The sequence below is a fragment of the Lemur catta genome, chromosome 13, assembly GCF_020740605.2.
Source record: "Lemur catta isolate mLemCat1 chromosome 13, mLemCat1.pri, whole genome shotgun sequence".
Classification (NCBI taxonomy): domain Eukaryota; kingdom Metazoa; phylum Chordata; class Mammalia; order Primates; family Lemuridae; genus Lemur; species Lemur catta.
This window is the reverse complement of record NC_059140.1, coordinates 38,851,477-38,868,974: the sequence shown is the minus strand read 5'-3', so window position 1 is coordinate 38,868,974 and position 17,498 is coordinate 38,851,477. Positions and strand designations below refer to the sequence as shown.

Below are 17,498 nucleotides of genomic sequence, written 5' to 3'. Positions count from 1 at the left end.
ATCTGAAAACCTAAATTGCTATACATTACACAGATATAAAATTTACTTAGAAGAAACAAACAAATCTGCCAAGCAAATACAGTCTCCTTTCTATCCACTGGTATAGTGAAATAGCTTTATTCTTTTGGGACATCTCAAAGTAACAAAAATCCAATGTAAAGAAATGAAAGTTATCCTTGTCACTGATGCTTACCATAGTCATGCATAATAAAAGAGAAAAATTTAAATCAAAAATGTTTTTCTTAACAATATGTCTTGTAGAATGTATTTTCTTATATTGAAATTAGAAAGCACAAGTCATTACTTTACACTTAATAAAAAATGTGTGACTATAAGCTGCAGAATGCCAGCTCAGAATAGCTTAAAAACTTCAAAAATGTGGGAGGGGATAACATCCTAATTAAATAAAACCAGTCAGGTGAGTTGATAACTAATTAGTAACTGATAAACAACTCAGAACAAAGCTTCAGAAATGCTTGATGAGGCAAGTAAGGCTTGACAGACTTACTCTGAAGCTGAGGCTGCTGGAAGGAAAGGGGCTGTCCGAACACAAATGGGCTGTGGACTAGGGAAGAGGGAGGTTTTGCAGCTTGATCAAAGATGGAAGGAGCTGGGAGATTGGGTCGTGACTGAATGGAATTCAATATGGCACTCAGTTGGTCACCTGCAGTGAGCAAAACAATCAAAACTACAACGTGTTACTCATTAACATCCAAAATGGCAAAGTAAATGGTGTTTTATGACATTCAGATAAAGTTAAATACTGAATAAAACCATGCCAATTCAGAAATGCATGAAAGTTGGTGTATACTCTCCTCAAATTATGGAGCAAATTTTGCATGCCTTCTTTTTTAATGGAAGCACCCCATCAAATTTTATATAGCAGCCCACAAAAACAAATCCATTTAAATTCATATAAACATCTCTCATTATTTACGGTGGGAGAATAAGAGTCTATGAAGAATCTACAATAGGTTGCTTCAACATCACACATATATAAATGAAGATCTAAGTAAATGACGTCTTTTCCACAAAGTCCAGCCATGACTAATACCACCCTGGTTCATCTGCAGTATTATTTCATGCAGAAAGTAAATAAATAGTTCTAAGAGTTTTTCTTTAAAATGTAGAATTAAAGGGGGCAAAGTATATGCTATTAACATGACAATATGCTCATGTTATAGTTATAAATTAATACTTTTTTTTAAGTTGTTACTGCCAAAGAAATTCTACTTTTTAAAAGCATGGATTCGTTTAGATCCATAATACAAAAACCTGCAAGTCCTCTAAGACAAAAAGGAATATGAGCTACCTAATTTGAACAGTGCCTCAAATATGAATTCTAACATTTTTCCTTATAATTATTAATAAATACAAAGGATTTTAACAAAAAATATTTTTAAAGATAAGGTGAATGATAACTCCTGATTTGTGAGAATATGTATATTAAACAGTTTAAATGATGAAGGAAAAAAAAAAAACACATCCAGACTAGCAGATGAAGAAACTGTAAAACAGTATCTTTCCAATCATATTTCCTATAAATAATAAAGTTTCATAAATGCAATTTCAAGTGAAGCACAAGGGATAGATTTATAGGGAAAGAACTGTGTATACAAGTTATCTACCTTTATTTTTTAATAAATAAATGGTGTATATTGCAAAAAAAGATTTTAAAGATTATGATGAATTTTGTAAAATAGCATTTTAAGGAAAAAACTTTTACAAAAACAATTCTTCGATCTTGGACAGTATGGAGAGTTACAGAAAACAGGAACTACTATTATAAGTAATAAATAAAGGTTAGATATATTTCATCAGATTTAAGTTTCTTAATATTTCTTTGCACCATCTAAATATTTAAAAAGCTTATTAACAAGTGTATACTTTTTTTTTTTTTTAAAGAGATGAGGTGTTCCTATGTTGCACAGGTTGGAGTGCAGTGGTTAGTTATAGGCACAATCACAGCACATTATAGCCTTGAGCTCCTGGGCTCAAGTGACCCTCCCACCTTAGCTTCCCAAGTAGCTAGGATTACAGACACACAACACCGTGCCCAGAGCAGTGCATGGTAGTTCTGAACAATATTCAAAAAAAATCACATTTTTTAAAAGTAATACTTACTATTTCTCTTTAATAACAAATGTTCTCAGTAATGTTTGTGTCTCCTGTAAACTGTTATTCTTATGTTTTAATAAATTATACTTTAAAGGCTGATTTACAGTAATAGCTATCAGGACAAAGACAGACATTTTAAAGACTGAAAGCATACAATCAAGTTAAGCATGGCTTTAACACTTTACTATAGAGGTATAGTAGTGGTAAGCAAATGCTGAGATTTTAATTTAAGAGTTGACAACGGTAAGGAGAAAGGGACATGAAGAAAACACCACCAAGCATCTACCCTTCATAAGCACGAAGATCTAGCTTAAGTTAATGGAAATCAGAGCTACCAGAGGTAAGCGAGCTGATGATACCCATGCCTATGGATAGACCAATCTAAGAGAGTCAAAAAAAAGCCTAGTGGCTATGTTTCTTTCACAAAAATACTTCGTGGAAAGTAATGAAGATATCCAACAGGAAACAGTTTCATTTTAAATTGAATATTTCCTATACACTGATGTAATTCTGTATTTTGTTCATTATTTCATTTTTTTACTTGTTCTGCAAGTCAGGTATAATGAGACTGTATTTGTCCCTTGAAATTAAGTCCTGTGAATTAATTTAAATAAGATTCTAAAGTAAAATTATTTCCATGTAGACTATCTTCTCCCTCCTATCCACCACCTAACTGTAAGTTAGCCACTGACCACAGGGCTGATTTTGAGGGAGTCAGGATCAGGTATACAGGACAGAACAAGAGTGTGTGAATTTACATAAAAATGCAATTTTAGATGAACTTCAGGTATAAATTATCCCAAAGTAACTATTGTTTGGACTGCCCATGATGCTGGTCTTTTCTATCAATGCAGCCAAAACAGCTGTATATATTTCATATTCATGTGGCTTAGGGTTTTTTTCTTTTTACAACCTTCTGGTTTCATTATATATATTAAACCCAAACATATCATTTCATATAATTCTAAATTAACTAAGATATTGGGTTAAACATTCAAAATCACATATTTTATAAAGTTCATATGTACTATTACTTAAAAATATTACTTGAAAGTAATATTCTTATAGTATTTTTACCTCAATTTTCATAAAATGTATCTATTGTTAAGGATTGTACTACAGTTTTTATTTATTTATTTTTCTTTTTTTAATTTCAGAATACTATGGGAGTACAAATTCACAAACATCTATCTTGGATTCTTTTAAATAGTAAACATCTTATGAGGTTAAAAAAAGTAGTATTCTGATTTTAAATGGATCTTTTGAGAAAGTTCTTTGTTGCTCAGTAACATATATTGCTAATAATAAGTGAATGATAAAATAATAGTTATTTTAGTAGATATAGTGACATAGAACCTTTAGAATATGAATTCAAAATGAGTGTTTTAAAAATAGAAAAATAAGCAAGAACTTCCATAAATTTAAGCTAAAATTGGTAAAAATACTGCAAAAAGAACACTTTTTAAACATTTTGAGTGTTAGTTTCCTAGAAACAAATTTTAATTTAATAAAGATTTCTTGGTGAACAGTAATAAAAATGGATGAAAGAGAAGGTAATAACAATACTGACGTTAGGTAAGTAAAAGACTTACTTTTAAACACCTACCTTTATTGTTTCCGAGTCCATAATCAAATCCTTGGGCACTGCAACTTGCCCCTTTATTAAAAGCTTGTACTGAGAAAGGGCTTGGAGGAGGAGTTTGAGAATTTTGATCCAGCAGAACTTGTTCTACAATAAGAGTCACAGCTATAACATTAGTTTCTCATATGCTATTCTCTATTCATACAACAAAGAGAAAAAACTGTAAAAGATTTTATGTTGATTAGATTTTGCAATAGGCTACATTTAGATTTGATAAGTCTAAATCCCTATCAGGTCATCTTAACACTGACAAAGGACCTGACAAATCTTTGTGTTCATTTATCAAATACCCAGTGAAATTTAGAAATAGCACAAGCTCTTATGAAACCAATTTACTTTAATTGTTGCAGGATACATTATTGAATGTACACTGGTATCTCTGGACTGGGAACCCTTACATTTGTAACAAGTTTATACAAAGGTATTTTACAAAACAAAATGGATAAACTATAAACAAGAAATCAAAATATTTTGTATATTAGCACTCAAATAGAGAAAAAAGTCTTCAAAATGTCTAAGTATCCAGTATAAAAAGGAATTTTTACTTGTAAAATAAATTATGAATGTGAAAATTACACAAAATTTAACTTTTAACTTATTTTTATTACATAAAGATATTTTTCCCTAAATGAAAGGATAATAATAAACCAGTTCACATAATCAGAGTCTATCAACACATTCTAAAGTCAACAAATGTGTCAGAATTCTTATTTCAAGCAGAAAATGACAAATACTTTTTCAGTTTACAAATGGCAAGATGCAATCTATAAAACAGATAAACTAAATTAATCCCCTATGAACAATTAAGTGGCTCTAGATTCTGATATAACACTAGAAAACAATACCATAGTTAAATATCCATATTAATACCAGCTTTAAAAAGGGCAAAATAAAGCCTGTGAAATGAAAGGTAATAGGGAGAAAAAGGGGTTTTTCCATTAAAATAACCTTATAAAAATGAAATGTTTTAAACATATTTTTAAAAAGTCAATAGCCCTTTAACAGAACATGGAACTATAGGGATGTGATGGAATGTTTTTTCCGTGCTTTTAAATTAGAATTCTGCCGTACCAGTGGTACTTGTAAGGTCTACCCTTTTACCAGTATTTGCAGACTTCATTAAAAAAAAACCAATCCTAGCACTTCCCTTAGGCAATACTCTTCAGTATGAGATATTTCAACAGTGGAATATTTCTTCTGAAAAACACTCATGAACAGTAATCTGAACAGAAAGACAGCATCGCTCTTCCCCTCTAGACTCCAGAAAGCTCTACCACTAGAGATAAGTGTATTGTTACCATAGCAGTAACTTGGCCTACCAGCTTTATCTACAGGTATCGAAGACCAATAAATAATTGTTACAAAGAGGAAAGCTTTTGTTTTACTTATACTACTTCATATAAATATCCATAGTGTCAAATCCTCTTATTTCCATATTAAATATTAATACCAGTGAGCAGACTATTTGGGATCCACATCAACTAATCTTAGTGATTTTAAGGCATTAATATCATATCATTTCTTTCCTTATCATCACAGGTTATATACTAAGACTAGGCCCTTTTGTTACGACAGAGGGGTCCGTTCGTCATTCTGGGATGAACGTATCTTGCTCTTACCCTGTAAACCTGTATCTTGCTCTTGCTCTGTAAACCTATCTTGTCCTTCCTCGATAAACTTCGTTTCACGCTTACCTTGAGAAAAAAAATACTAAGACTCACATTATGACCATATTATGATAATGATGTGTGTGTATACATATACATACACCATACGTCAATAAAGGATTATTAACTAATTACAGAGAAAAACTTAAACTTCTCTTAAACATCTTTTAGGGTGGAATATGTATCTCACCAGAAATAATATCCTAATTTAAGAGACATTTTATATTAGAAGAAACTTCTACCTTCTAAGCTTATGAGAATACAATTTTCCATGTTAAAACTAGCTCCTTAGTATGGAGAGCATTTTACATTTTAGCAATAATATCTAAGCTTACCATCTGTCAGCTTTTTAAGTTATTTGCTCATTTAGTCTTCATATCGAATTTATCAGGTTATAACTTATGAGGTCATTTTGTAAAGCAGAAAACTGAGGCATAGAGATAATAAATAGATTAACTTGGCCAAGGTCCCACAACTGAGACATTGTAGAGCTGGGATCTGTACCCCAGCAGTCCAGCTCCAGAGTCCACTCTTACACATTATGTTATACTGCCAGTTAAAAAATTATTAAGTTAGAAAGGTCCTTTGGGAGTTACTTCAGCCCATCTCACATTTAAGTATATCTTAAATAAAGCTGATCTTAACTTTAGGTATTTTCATTTACAGGTGAATATTCCTATATAAAGGAAAATGTCAAAAATTTAATGAATATGTAGTAAATATATAGTAATATATAATAAGTATATAGTAAATGAGGTTATTTTATAAATACCTGATGTGCATTAAAGTGAGCTTTTTTCTTTAGAAAATGATGAATAGTTCTACTATCTCAGAATATTATTTTATGACCACACCACCTTTGACTAAAAAAGTTTATCTGGTAAAAACAAGGAGAGGAGGTAGGTTCTCAAATTGTGTTCAATGTGTAGCACGGTGTAATGAGCACAGCATTTAAAATGTGAATGAAGATTCTGACTCAAGTCTTACATCTGCTGTGTAACTACAGGCAAGTCATTTTAAATTCTATGAGCTTAGTTTCCTTACCTATAAACTGAAGATTTCACTACCTTCCTCAAAGGGTTTGGGGAAAAAAAGAGGGAGGAGGGGAGATAATATCTCCAAATGTCATTAATGCAAATTTCAAAACTTTTTTGAATCTGTTTATATTTATAGCAATGTTATCTCTTGGATAGTATTATAAATTTATTATCTTTTGAATAACAAAACAAGTTCTTTTATCCAACCTTATCCTATACATTTTTGGATTTGGCAGACAAGGCTATCCTTGTTTACATACTTATTTTGATGTCCTATTATTTTTATAATTCATCTTGCATTTATCAAACTTCATGAGCAACTCGTTTGTGTCAAAACTGAACTAGGAATGCAAAGATAAAAACACTGTGCCTGTCCACAACGGACTCACAATCTGGGTATGAAGAAATAAAAATTAACTTCACTATAATAGAACCGATGTGGTCTGAACTTCGAAGAACAAGTTTTTGCCACCAAGAGATTAAAGAGAGGGGGGAAAAAAGGGAAAATCTTTTATTATTAAGGTCAATGTTGAACAGATAAAATAAAGTTGAAAGTCTAAACAACAAATAGAAAACCCCCAAAAGGTGTTATGTATTTATTCAATGTTCCTTCCCTGAGTCAAAATTCAATCAAATGAAGTTGCCTGGGAGAAGTACTGCAATTGGTGGTTTGAAAACTGAACATCCATTTCATGATAGAAAGGGTAAAATATTCAGTCCTGCACTGGCACAGAAGAATAAGGCATACAAATTTATATTAATGAAATAAAAAGCATGTTTTATAAAGATTAATTTGTATGTTTCAAACTTTCTTTTAAGTTTCTTCTTTTATGTGCACTCATTTAGTACCGATGTATGTTATAAACCACTTTTAACAGCTGAAAGATTTTTTAATCTTTAGTTTGTCTTTTCCTTAAAAAATGAACACACAAAACTCTTTAAGACAAAAGCAATACAATACACATTAAACTTCTGTATTTCAAAGGTTAATTGGAATAAATCACAAATTTAAGCCAACTTGCCATCTTCATGTCGGAGGTACTGGTTTCCGCCTCTGTCTCTAGCTAAGGACCATGCCTCTCCTTCATCACTCTCACAGAACTCTACCATGCTGTTCTTATCCAGCTGCACCCATGTACCTTCAGAATTGGTTACCTGGCACATAACAAAAAGCACGATTGATTGGCTTGATTCTTTCAGGGCACTCAGTCTGAAAACCAGTAAAAAGCTTAAGTGCTTGAATAGTGTAATCTTTCCAATTCACTTCTACCATGAAATTAGTTTCTGAAATTAAGACCACAGCCTGAGGTAAGACAGAAATCAATAAAAAGTTCTGTAAAATATTGCTTATTTATGAATTTGGTTAACATAATAATTTTTAAACCACAAAGATAATCCCTAAATAATTTTAAGCGTTACCCAAAAACATGTGGCTTTTTTTTGCTGTTGTTGTTAGCATCTAAAATGTCCTAAGACAGCACACTTGCTATTTAGGTTGACAGTACCTATAGTGCAATTTGAGAATGACCCTTACTGAGAAATAGCATGACACACTACATCTTCAAGCTTATCAGCTGAGGCAAATGCCACAATAGCCTAAAGAGTAATTTTATTTGCTCAGGACTTCAGTGAGACCTATGAATGGGAACAAAGAAATGAAACCCTTCGTACACGCCCACATCTCCATACTGATCACATAAAATATTTTAAGTGCTGATAATCCATCATGGTGTAGTACATTTATAATAATGAAAAGATATATGCAAATACCGAACATTTATATATACAATACAAATCATTTCTTAATATAAATCTTGTTTTCACAAGGATAATTATGAGAACAAAATTATTAGAAAAGCACCACAGAAAAATTATGTTAGTATTTACAATACAAGTAAATACATTAACATTTTAAAAACCTGCAATGGAAATGGCAACCTTTAGAAGAAAGAGATGCTTTGGTTGTATTACATTAAAAATGAATATCTTAGAAGTCATGAAGCTACAAGAATCCATACCTCTCCCACTGCTTTGACTTTGTTTCCCAGAACTAACATTCCAATTGGGATACCTCTAAGGTTAGGGCAGCTTCTGATGTTGTGACCTGAAGGTCCCGTCTTCACTACTTTGTACATGCCTGGCCCTCCTCGCAAGAATGGCATATCTTGTTCTTGCATTGTTGCTTCCTGTGGGCAGCAGGAGTTTATGTCTTTGAAAAAGTCATCAGTATTACTTTTAGATTCCTGAAAATTTGAATAGGAAAAAAAAAATAAACAAACTCTATTATCACTTTCAAAATCCTCCTATTAATAGTGTTCATAGCAAGACTACGATATTGCCAATTTAAAAAGAAAACACATATCTAAAGGTAACTGAAGTATTAGTTAATGCCACTAATTAAAGATTCAGTTTTTTCAACACTGCATGATATTTAAAATAAAGTTGAAGAGAAGAAAATATAGCAGGGGAGCATCTGAACCTCTGGCTTTTGCCCACCATAGTTTGAGAAACACAATAGTCGTTGATTTTACTTTTGTCTTTTAATGCAATATTTAATGGTAGGAGAAATAAAAATAATTTACTATGTGAACCACAATGGAACAATTTTGAATCATTATTACTGCACTGTATGTTGTTATGTGCAAAAAATCTAAATAATTTCTTCCCACTTTAAAATAATTATTTATAAATAGAGAAAATAGGTATAAGATTCCAGGGACTTATCTGTAAGAATAGATAACAATGATGAAAAATATGCAGAAAATATAGCTACATCTTAATACCTGCTACTAAAGAATGAAATAAGGATGCTTATAAGATTTTAACAATTCACACTTTCTAATATAGTACAATCGAAAATGTCTTGCTAGATTTGTTAGGCCATTACTATATAGTGATATATTAAAGCTAGTAAGAGAAAAAAGACTATTTTTATTGGAGAGCAGAGATTAACATTAAAGATGCATTTTAAAGTAAATATGATGCATTTGAATTTATATTATTGAAAAAAGTCACTTCTAAAATGAAAGAAGTGAACTTGCCCTAAATTTTCTACTGAATCTGAATGCTGTAATAAATTGTTTCCTATATGAATGTAATAAAGAGAAATAACAAACTTTCCCATGTTCTCTTTTTCCTAACTAAATGTAAATAAAAGTTCCACAGTGGAGGGTTCTTCCATTGCCATTATTACTCCTTTCAAACAGATTTAAAACTGTACTTATAAATATGAACTCTACAAATTACTTTTATTAAAATACAGTAACAGATAACTATAATAGGACATGCATGCAAATGTTAGGTTAAAATTAATATTTAATAATGTTATAAATAGAATAAAAGTGAAAAAACATCATACAAAATTCTACTGAATAGTTCTACCCCTGTAAGTAGTCTCATATTAAGAGAGAGATATATAATAACCATATACATACTAGAAAATCAAAAATAAAATCTTTGAGTTAACAAATATGTGTATTCAAGAATTCTCTGTACCTGTGACTTTGTTAATTCAATGTATGGTTGATCAGGGGAAATTTTAAACCCACTATTAACTTTCACATAATATTTTATAAATCTCATTGTAGTGATAAATAATTATCAATTTTTACTTACACAACTATGTACTATGGACAATTTACTTATGTTTACTGTAATTACCACAGTATATTTACCAATATTTTTTAGTTATATATTGGTAATTTAAAGCACAAGAGTATTTTAAATACTAGAAAAACTGAGGTTCACAACTGAAAAGAAACTTAAAATATGCATTTCATATATCCATGCATGCATATTTGTAAAAATTTATACATGAGTACCTTCATGAATACACAAAGAGCACACAAAATAAAAATTGAGAGTAAGATCTAAACTTTACATAGTGCTATTACACTCACAAGGTTTTCAGTAAGGATTTAAAAATGTCTATTTGCAAATGGTCAACTTTAATAAATATCTCATGCCATTTCATAGCTGTAAGAGGAAAGTTTTAGTCCTATTTACAACTGATTTTTAAAAATTCCATGGCAACATAAAAAATGACAGGCAAATATGCACAGAATAGCAAAAAATAATTTCACTGGTGATGATATGCCTGGTACAATTAATTAGTTATAATACTAATGCTAACTTTTGATCACTCAGGGTAACATTGGGAAATAAGTCTTGGAAAAGCTAATAATAATTGCAAACTATCCACTGAAAGACAATATATAAGAATTTTTATTAAAATAGTTAATATTTTATAGAATAGTTTTAATAAATATAAAACAAGGTTTATCCATTTTTTTGTACTAAACAGTATAAAAAATGCACGATAGACATAACTTCATGAAACTGTGCCTGTCATTCTCAAGCAATCCTAAAATACAGGCTGTATTTTCAATACAAAAATGTGAGACCCAGGCACCAGTACATGAAATTGGTGAATTCTAATATAACTTTTTCCCTCCATTCCCACCCCGTCCTTAGATAAACACTCAAAAGGGCAATGTGAAAGAGGAGCCAGTGGAAAAAACAGAAGAGCCATAAAGTCAGGACACTACCACTTAAATAAGTTAGTTCTGAAAAGGCTAAACTTGGAGATAATAGTTGGAGAGGGTAGTCATAAAACTAAATGTAGCAAACTTGAAGTCATGTAAAAGTTTCACTTAAAGTAGTAATACATTCTTTGGCAGGAGTAGAAGGGAAATTACTATAGGATTTTATATAAATCTTTCTTTGGTAAATAATTTTTATCAATCTCAAGCAAAAGCTTCAAAGATAAAATATAAAATTTGTTATACATGCTGAAATACCTGAATAACATATGATTGATTGTCCTTACAGTTAACTCACCTGGGGGAAAAAAGCTTTGGAAGTCCATGAAAATACGTCCAAATCCCTGACTCCTTGGCTAGCATTAAAGATATTCTGAGCGACAAAGTTTAAGAAAGAAAAATATCAACAAAGAAAGGGAACAGAATATCATCTGCAGAAGATGCGTTCACAGTAACAACATTTTTATGTACTCTAGCACCAACATGGAAATATTATTTTACTAAAGGGAAACTGAAGCCACCTGAGTAAACCACACACCAAAGAAATTCTAATAAATAAGTTTTTGTCAAAAGCTCTCCATGGATATAGTGTGTCATGCCATTTACTAAAATTAAGAGCCAGACATTGTTATAAAGCTTAAGACAGTCAATGCAAGAAAGAAACCTTAAAACTCCTTAAATGAGGACGTATTTGTCAAATACAAGCCAGATTTGTTTTATGACAGAAAATAGTCTGCTGCTGTTTTATATTAGAAAATATATTTACTATAATATTAAATACTATTATTTACTATAATATTTACTATTATATTTTTACTATTTTATAATAAAAAAATGTGAATGTAGATTGTATAGAAAATGCAATTATAATTATGAACAATAATGGCGTGTAGTATATGTGACATCACTTTTTAAATAACAAAAATTAAAAAATAAAAAGTAAAACAAAACAAAATTTAAGTTCTTTTTTCAATTTTCCTTCCCTTTATAGGAAAAAATCATTTGGAAATGTTTCTGAAAGCCATTAAAAAATTTGTTAAGAAAAGTATAAAGAAAGACATAAAATCTGAATCTTTTATCAAAAGACTATTTTTCTCCATCTCAAAGTTTAGGAAATGTACAGAGCATTTAGAATATCTATGTCAAAGTCTAAAAAAATTTATTAAGGAACAACTAATTCACAGAAACACGATCCCAGAAAAATCAACATTTTCACAAAATATTTTAGCAAAAATTTAAATGGTATACATTTTACACAGACATATCATGCTATCAATCCATATTTATCTGATCTGAAATTAATATCTTTCTAGTAAGTAGCAATTGCACAATTCTACTGCTTGTGTAAATATTGTGATAAATGGTTATTTTGAACCAAAAAAGAGGATACTCAAAATGTTAATAAAAAACATTACCACCTAAGACTTCTGTACAATACAAAAGAAACAATACCATTCCCAACTATGAGTCATTTTAGACAAGGAGAATTTATTCTCTAGTTCTATATTTTCTTCACGTATATATGTATATGGACAGATGTGGATACACATTTATATACATATATGCTAACTCATAACTATAAGACATATCAAAGCCTGAAAAAAATGACTTTCTAACAATATGCCCACCACTTCCCCATTTACTAATAGAGTCCTTTCTCTTTAGGTAAAGTAGAAACACATTGCAAAGCATTTTGAAATGCTATTTTGCAGGGAGGGGTAAAAAACTGTCCTTACTGGTTCATCTATGTATATAAGAATCTGGAGAATTTGCTCAATAATTTTACTCCCTAATAGAGAATAACGGTGCAGACCTTTTGACATAAAACAATATCAAGATTATTTTTAGCATTTTCTATCTTTTAGCATAAATTATTCTACTATTAAAAGTAATGTGAAAAACAATTGCTAAAAGTAATGCAGATGAAATCAGCAATAAAGAAGCAATATGGTGATTGACAATAATTAAAGCTTATACCTCTCTCTTATTTTTTAGGAGGGTCTCAGAAACCTAAGGTGAGTTTTGCAATGGCAAGTACAATAGCCAGATCATAGCTTACTATAAACTCGAATTTCTAGGCTTAAGCAATACTCCTGCCTCAGTCCCCCAAATTGCTGGGACCACAGGCGCATGCCTCCACACTCAGCTAATTTTTTTTGTTTGTTTTAATAGAGATGGGGTCTCTTCCCAGGTGGTCTCAAACTCTAGCCTCAAGAGATCCTCCTGTAGTATGGGGATTACAGGCATGAGTCACCGTGCCTGGCCTATTTCGAAGTGCCTTCTGGGTCAACAGCATGTACAATGATACTTTTAAACTGATGTAACTGCTAAACATGGTAACAAATTGCCAATAAAACCAATTCTGTATGTCTTAATTATATGTGAATTCAAATTTGATACTTTTTTTGCTTTTGTTTTGCAGTTGTAGAAAATTCTTAATCCATATCAGTTTGCTATAAGATTATTTTCATCCTTTGTCACAGGTGCTTTGAAAAAAAAAAGATTATTTTCAAACTGTATAATGTACTAATAAAATTGCATTTTCAAGTATCAAAAATTCACCAAATAGAAAGCTGGAGTTTAAAAATAAAATATAATTGAACAGCTGGCCCTGGTGGTACGTGCCTGTGAGTCCCAGCTACTTGGGAGACTGAGGTGGGAGGATCACTTGAAATTAGGAGTTCAAGGCCTGTTTGGGCAACACAGTAAAACCTCATTTCAAAAAACAAAACAAAACAAAAACAACAAACCAACCATTTATGTACAGACACACAAATATATATACTTAAAAGAGTTTGATTTTGAAAATTTAGGAACATTTTAGTCTAAAGGTATGAATATACATGAAAATATTAATTTCTCCAAAGTCTCAATTTCTCACTAATAAAATATATGTTAGCATTCATATTGTATAATTTAATAGTTTAATATGAGTACTACTATTTGTGTGTGTGTATATATACACACACATACATATATGTATAATAATTTAAATCATTTTATTCTCAAATACCACTTTAAAGGCAGAAAAGTTAAGAAAATTAAAGTATACTAAAAACTTAATCAAATTAATGAGCACCAAATTACAACTCTAAGCTGTGACTCTTCCAAGGCATAGAAGAGACCAAATAACTGAATAGTTATCACAGTGAAAAATATGTGACCAAACATGCCAAATGCTCACGCAAAAACAAAACAGAACAAAACAAACTTTCATCATGCTAGATAGGCACAGAGCTAAGAATTACTATTTTTAAAGCAAAAAAGAAAAAAATAACTCAGAAAAATTGCACATACCCTATATAAAAATTATAGTATTATTTTAACTGACTCTTAATCTCATTCTGTTTATGAAACTTAAATAGTGAAGAATGAAATGAAGCTATTTTTAACCATCTAAGAACAGCATATTTACTAATGCTGTATTAAGACTTAATACTAAGATTGAAAAATAGGTTATATGTATATATATATATACACACAAACCTATTAGCAAAACAAAACCAGGGATATTTGGGGTATGTTAAAATTGTGACTTGCTAGGCTTTATTAGGTAACCCAAAAGATTGAAATTGGATTTAAAATGCAAGAAATACTTACTAATTTTACCAATTACCCTGGGGAAAGCTATAAGAGAGTCCATCAAATGAAATTTTCCCTTCATCTCTACTCCAAATCTTTAGTGCCCCAAATTTCGGAAAATCATCATACTTTCTACATGTGAATACCTATCAGCCTAAATAGAAAGTGATTTGCATAACTGCATAGAGATGTTTGAAGACCCAAGTTGCTTCTGCAAGAATTAAATTATATGGGTATTTATTATAAAGCCATCTTAGAATACTTCTACTGGTGTAACACCAACTTTCCTTGATATAAACCTTCTCTTCCACTCAACTCTTCTCACAATGCTGAAAAATCTTATTTTTGACAAGGTACCCCAAGAATTGCACATATAAGTTTCAAATCACTAACATCTCCTACCATAGAAGTAAATTTGGTTTCTAAAAAATTAAGTTCTTGATTCTAGGCAGTCAAATGTCTCCCATGTCATGCGTATAATAGATTCTTCCTTTTTTTAACTTATGTTTTCCTTAGTGTATGAAACATTTTACTAGCTCGTATTTTGTAGTTTCCAAATCTTTAGAATTTTAATTTAAAAATTAACATTCCCTAGGCATGTCAGATTGACTCATGTCACCTTCAATACATATCATGGTATCCATCCTCTTTCAACCACTAAGGTTATGAGTACTCATATTTACTTAATTTCGCAGTTATAGCCAAAGTAATATGATTTTTATATATATTCACAACTATATTTATCCTTATCTCTCCACTACATTAAAGCTGAACTTCGGAATCACATCAACTGGAGATCCAGCATCAGCTCCACTACTTTCTACTTGTGATCTTGGGTGAGTGGCTATCTTTCCTCCTTGGAAAAATGATAAATATACTTAACATCACAGGGTCACACAGAGAATTAAATGAAACAATTAAGGTAAGGAATATATGTGTATTAGGAATTATTTTAAGCAGCATGATCATACTAAATGCAAAGAACTAAAATTAAGCATCAACAAATGTTGGAAGCCTACCACAAGCAAAGTATAGTATTTAACACTTTGGAAGAAACAAACATGAGTAAGAAGGGATCCTTAATGAGTCCTTACCCTTCAGGAGCTTAACAACAGAAATAAGAGGTATATAAATACAAATAGGCTGAAGGCAAGAAAAACAAACTAAATATGATGGGTAGAAGGAAGCAAGCCTTTCTATTGCTACAGACTAAGTGCTACCTGAGAAGGAAGAAGGAGACCTAATTTCCCCAGGACATATCTGCTTTCCACCCCCAATCCTTTGCTTCACCCATATTGGCTATTCATCAGTTCATGTACACAGCATGCCCCTATAACTTTGGATATTTGATTCTCTGTGTAGGAATTCCTTCACTTTCTCCTGGCAACTATTCTTCAAGACTTTCAAATGTCACCTTGTAAGCAAAGCCATTCCACAATTTATCACAATGCAACTTAATTATTTGAATATGGTATGTCTACCACGTTATATAGTGAGTACCCTAACAGTGAGAACTGCACCTCATCTTATTTATTGTGTATCCTTCCCCTCTGCTCCTCCACCTAATACCTAAGGTACAGCTTAGTACTTGGCAAATAACAAGAACTCAAATATTTATTGAATAAGCAATTAATGAACTAATGAATATAGCATTATTGAAGTACAGAGAAGAAAACCATCAACAGAAATTTCTGAGTCTGTTCAAGTAGAAAAAGATTAGAAAAAAATAGAAGCAAAAGCATTATAAATAAATGAAAAACAAAGACTCTAAGATGTAAAATTGAAGAGTATGTTGTAAAAAGTACAAAAAGTTCTACATAATAGATAATGAATGCCTCACAAAGCATCTACATTTTTCAACTAGCCCTATTTTTTTCCTACTGAGTTAATTATTTTTGAAAATATGTAGTCAAAATATAAATGTCTAATACTATTTAATCTCTAAACTAGAGCATTACTAAAGTGCTAAAACAAAGTCACATTTGAACTAAGTTAGGACATCAATATTTCTTAGTAAAGAAATGGTGTTTAAATAGTACTGTTAGGCAGGCCAAAATTTAGCTAAAGTACATATCTACAATGAACACAAGAATTCTAAAATATTAGTAAATAGACAAGACAGTATAAAAAAATCACTTTAAAAGTTATTCTAAATTGGGTTATTTATGGTGACCTTATTTTTTTAACAGTTCATCAAATATTCAGTGTTCAAATTTCTAATCTCTGCCCCTACTCCCATCTACAGTTTGTTTGAGTCCAGATCCAAGTAAAGTACCCACATTGACGTGACTACAAAATTGTTTTAACTACAAGAGGTTGAAGAGGTAGATGTAAAGATTGCTACAGGCAACTTTTCGGCACTTCTGTATCTTTTTAAGTTAGTGGCACTGGTCTTTGATTATTTCTAATTTTATTCCAAATCTCTCAGCTTTCATTTTTTTATTGAGTAGTGTTTTACAATTATAAGCCATGATTATAGTTGGCTTATTCACAGATGGACTGAAGTAAGAAGGAAGAATACATGGAAAACGTTTTTCCAGCAGTAAATGTAGTAAAACAGATGCAAAGGAAGAGGTAGCAAGATGCAATTATTTAGCTGTACTTTCCTTGAGGGATGAGATGGAATCATTATACCCTTTGTGCCCTATCAGGGTTGGCCCTGTACAGTAAGGTGCTCAAAAACTTGTGTAAGGGGCCTGCCCTAGTCCCTACAGAAAAAAACCTTGGAAAACTTAGCCTGTTCCTGCCTGTGCCAGGCCTCTGACTCTGGGTGGGTTCTTACCTAACACCTGCACTGAAGTCACTTAATACCAGATGGGTCTGCAGCCCTAAGCCAGTTAATTTTGCCACACTGTACCCTCTCTGTCATCTTTGATCACCGCCCAAAATATAAACCCTTATGTCATCTACC

General features: G+C 31.3%; 1 protein-coding gene across 1 annotated transcript in view; it reads right to left on the bottom strand.

The window, feature by feature from the left end:
* Window positions 1-17,498, bottom strand: part of MYCBP2 (MYC binding protein 2) — a 259,243-nt gene that overhangs the window by 60,023 nt on the left and 181,722 nt on the right. The window contains exons 53-55 of the mRNA XM_045567320.1: window positions 8,483-8,707; window positions 7,487-7,619; window positions 3,725-3,847 (exon numbers count right to left, since the gene is read on the bottom strand). Of these exons, the coding sequence (XP_045423276.1) occupies window positions 3,725-3,847; window positions 7,487-7,619; window positions 8,483-8,707 (481 nt within the window). The remainder of the gene's footprint in view (window positions 1-3,724; window positions 3,848-7,486; window positions 7,620-8,482; window positions 8,708-17,498) is intronic.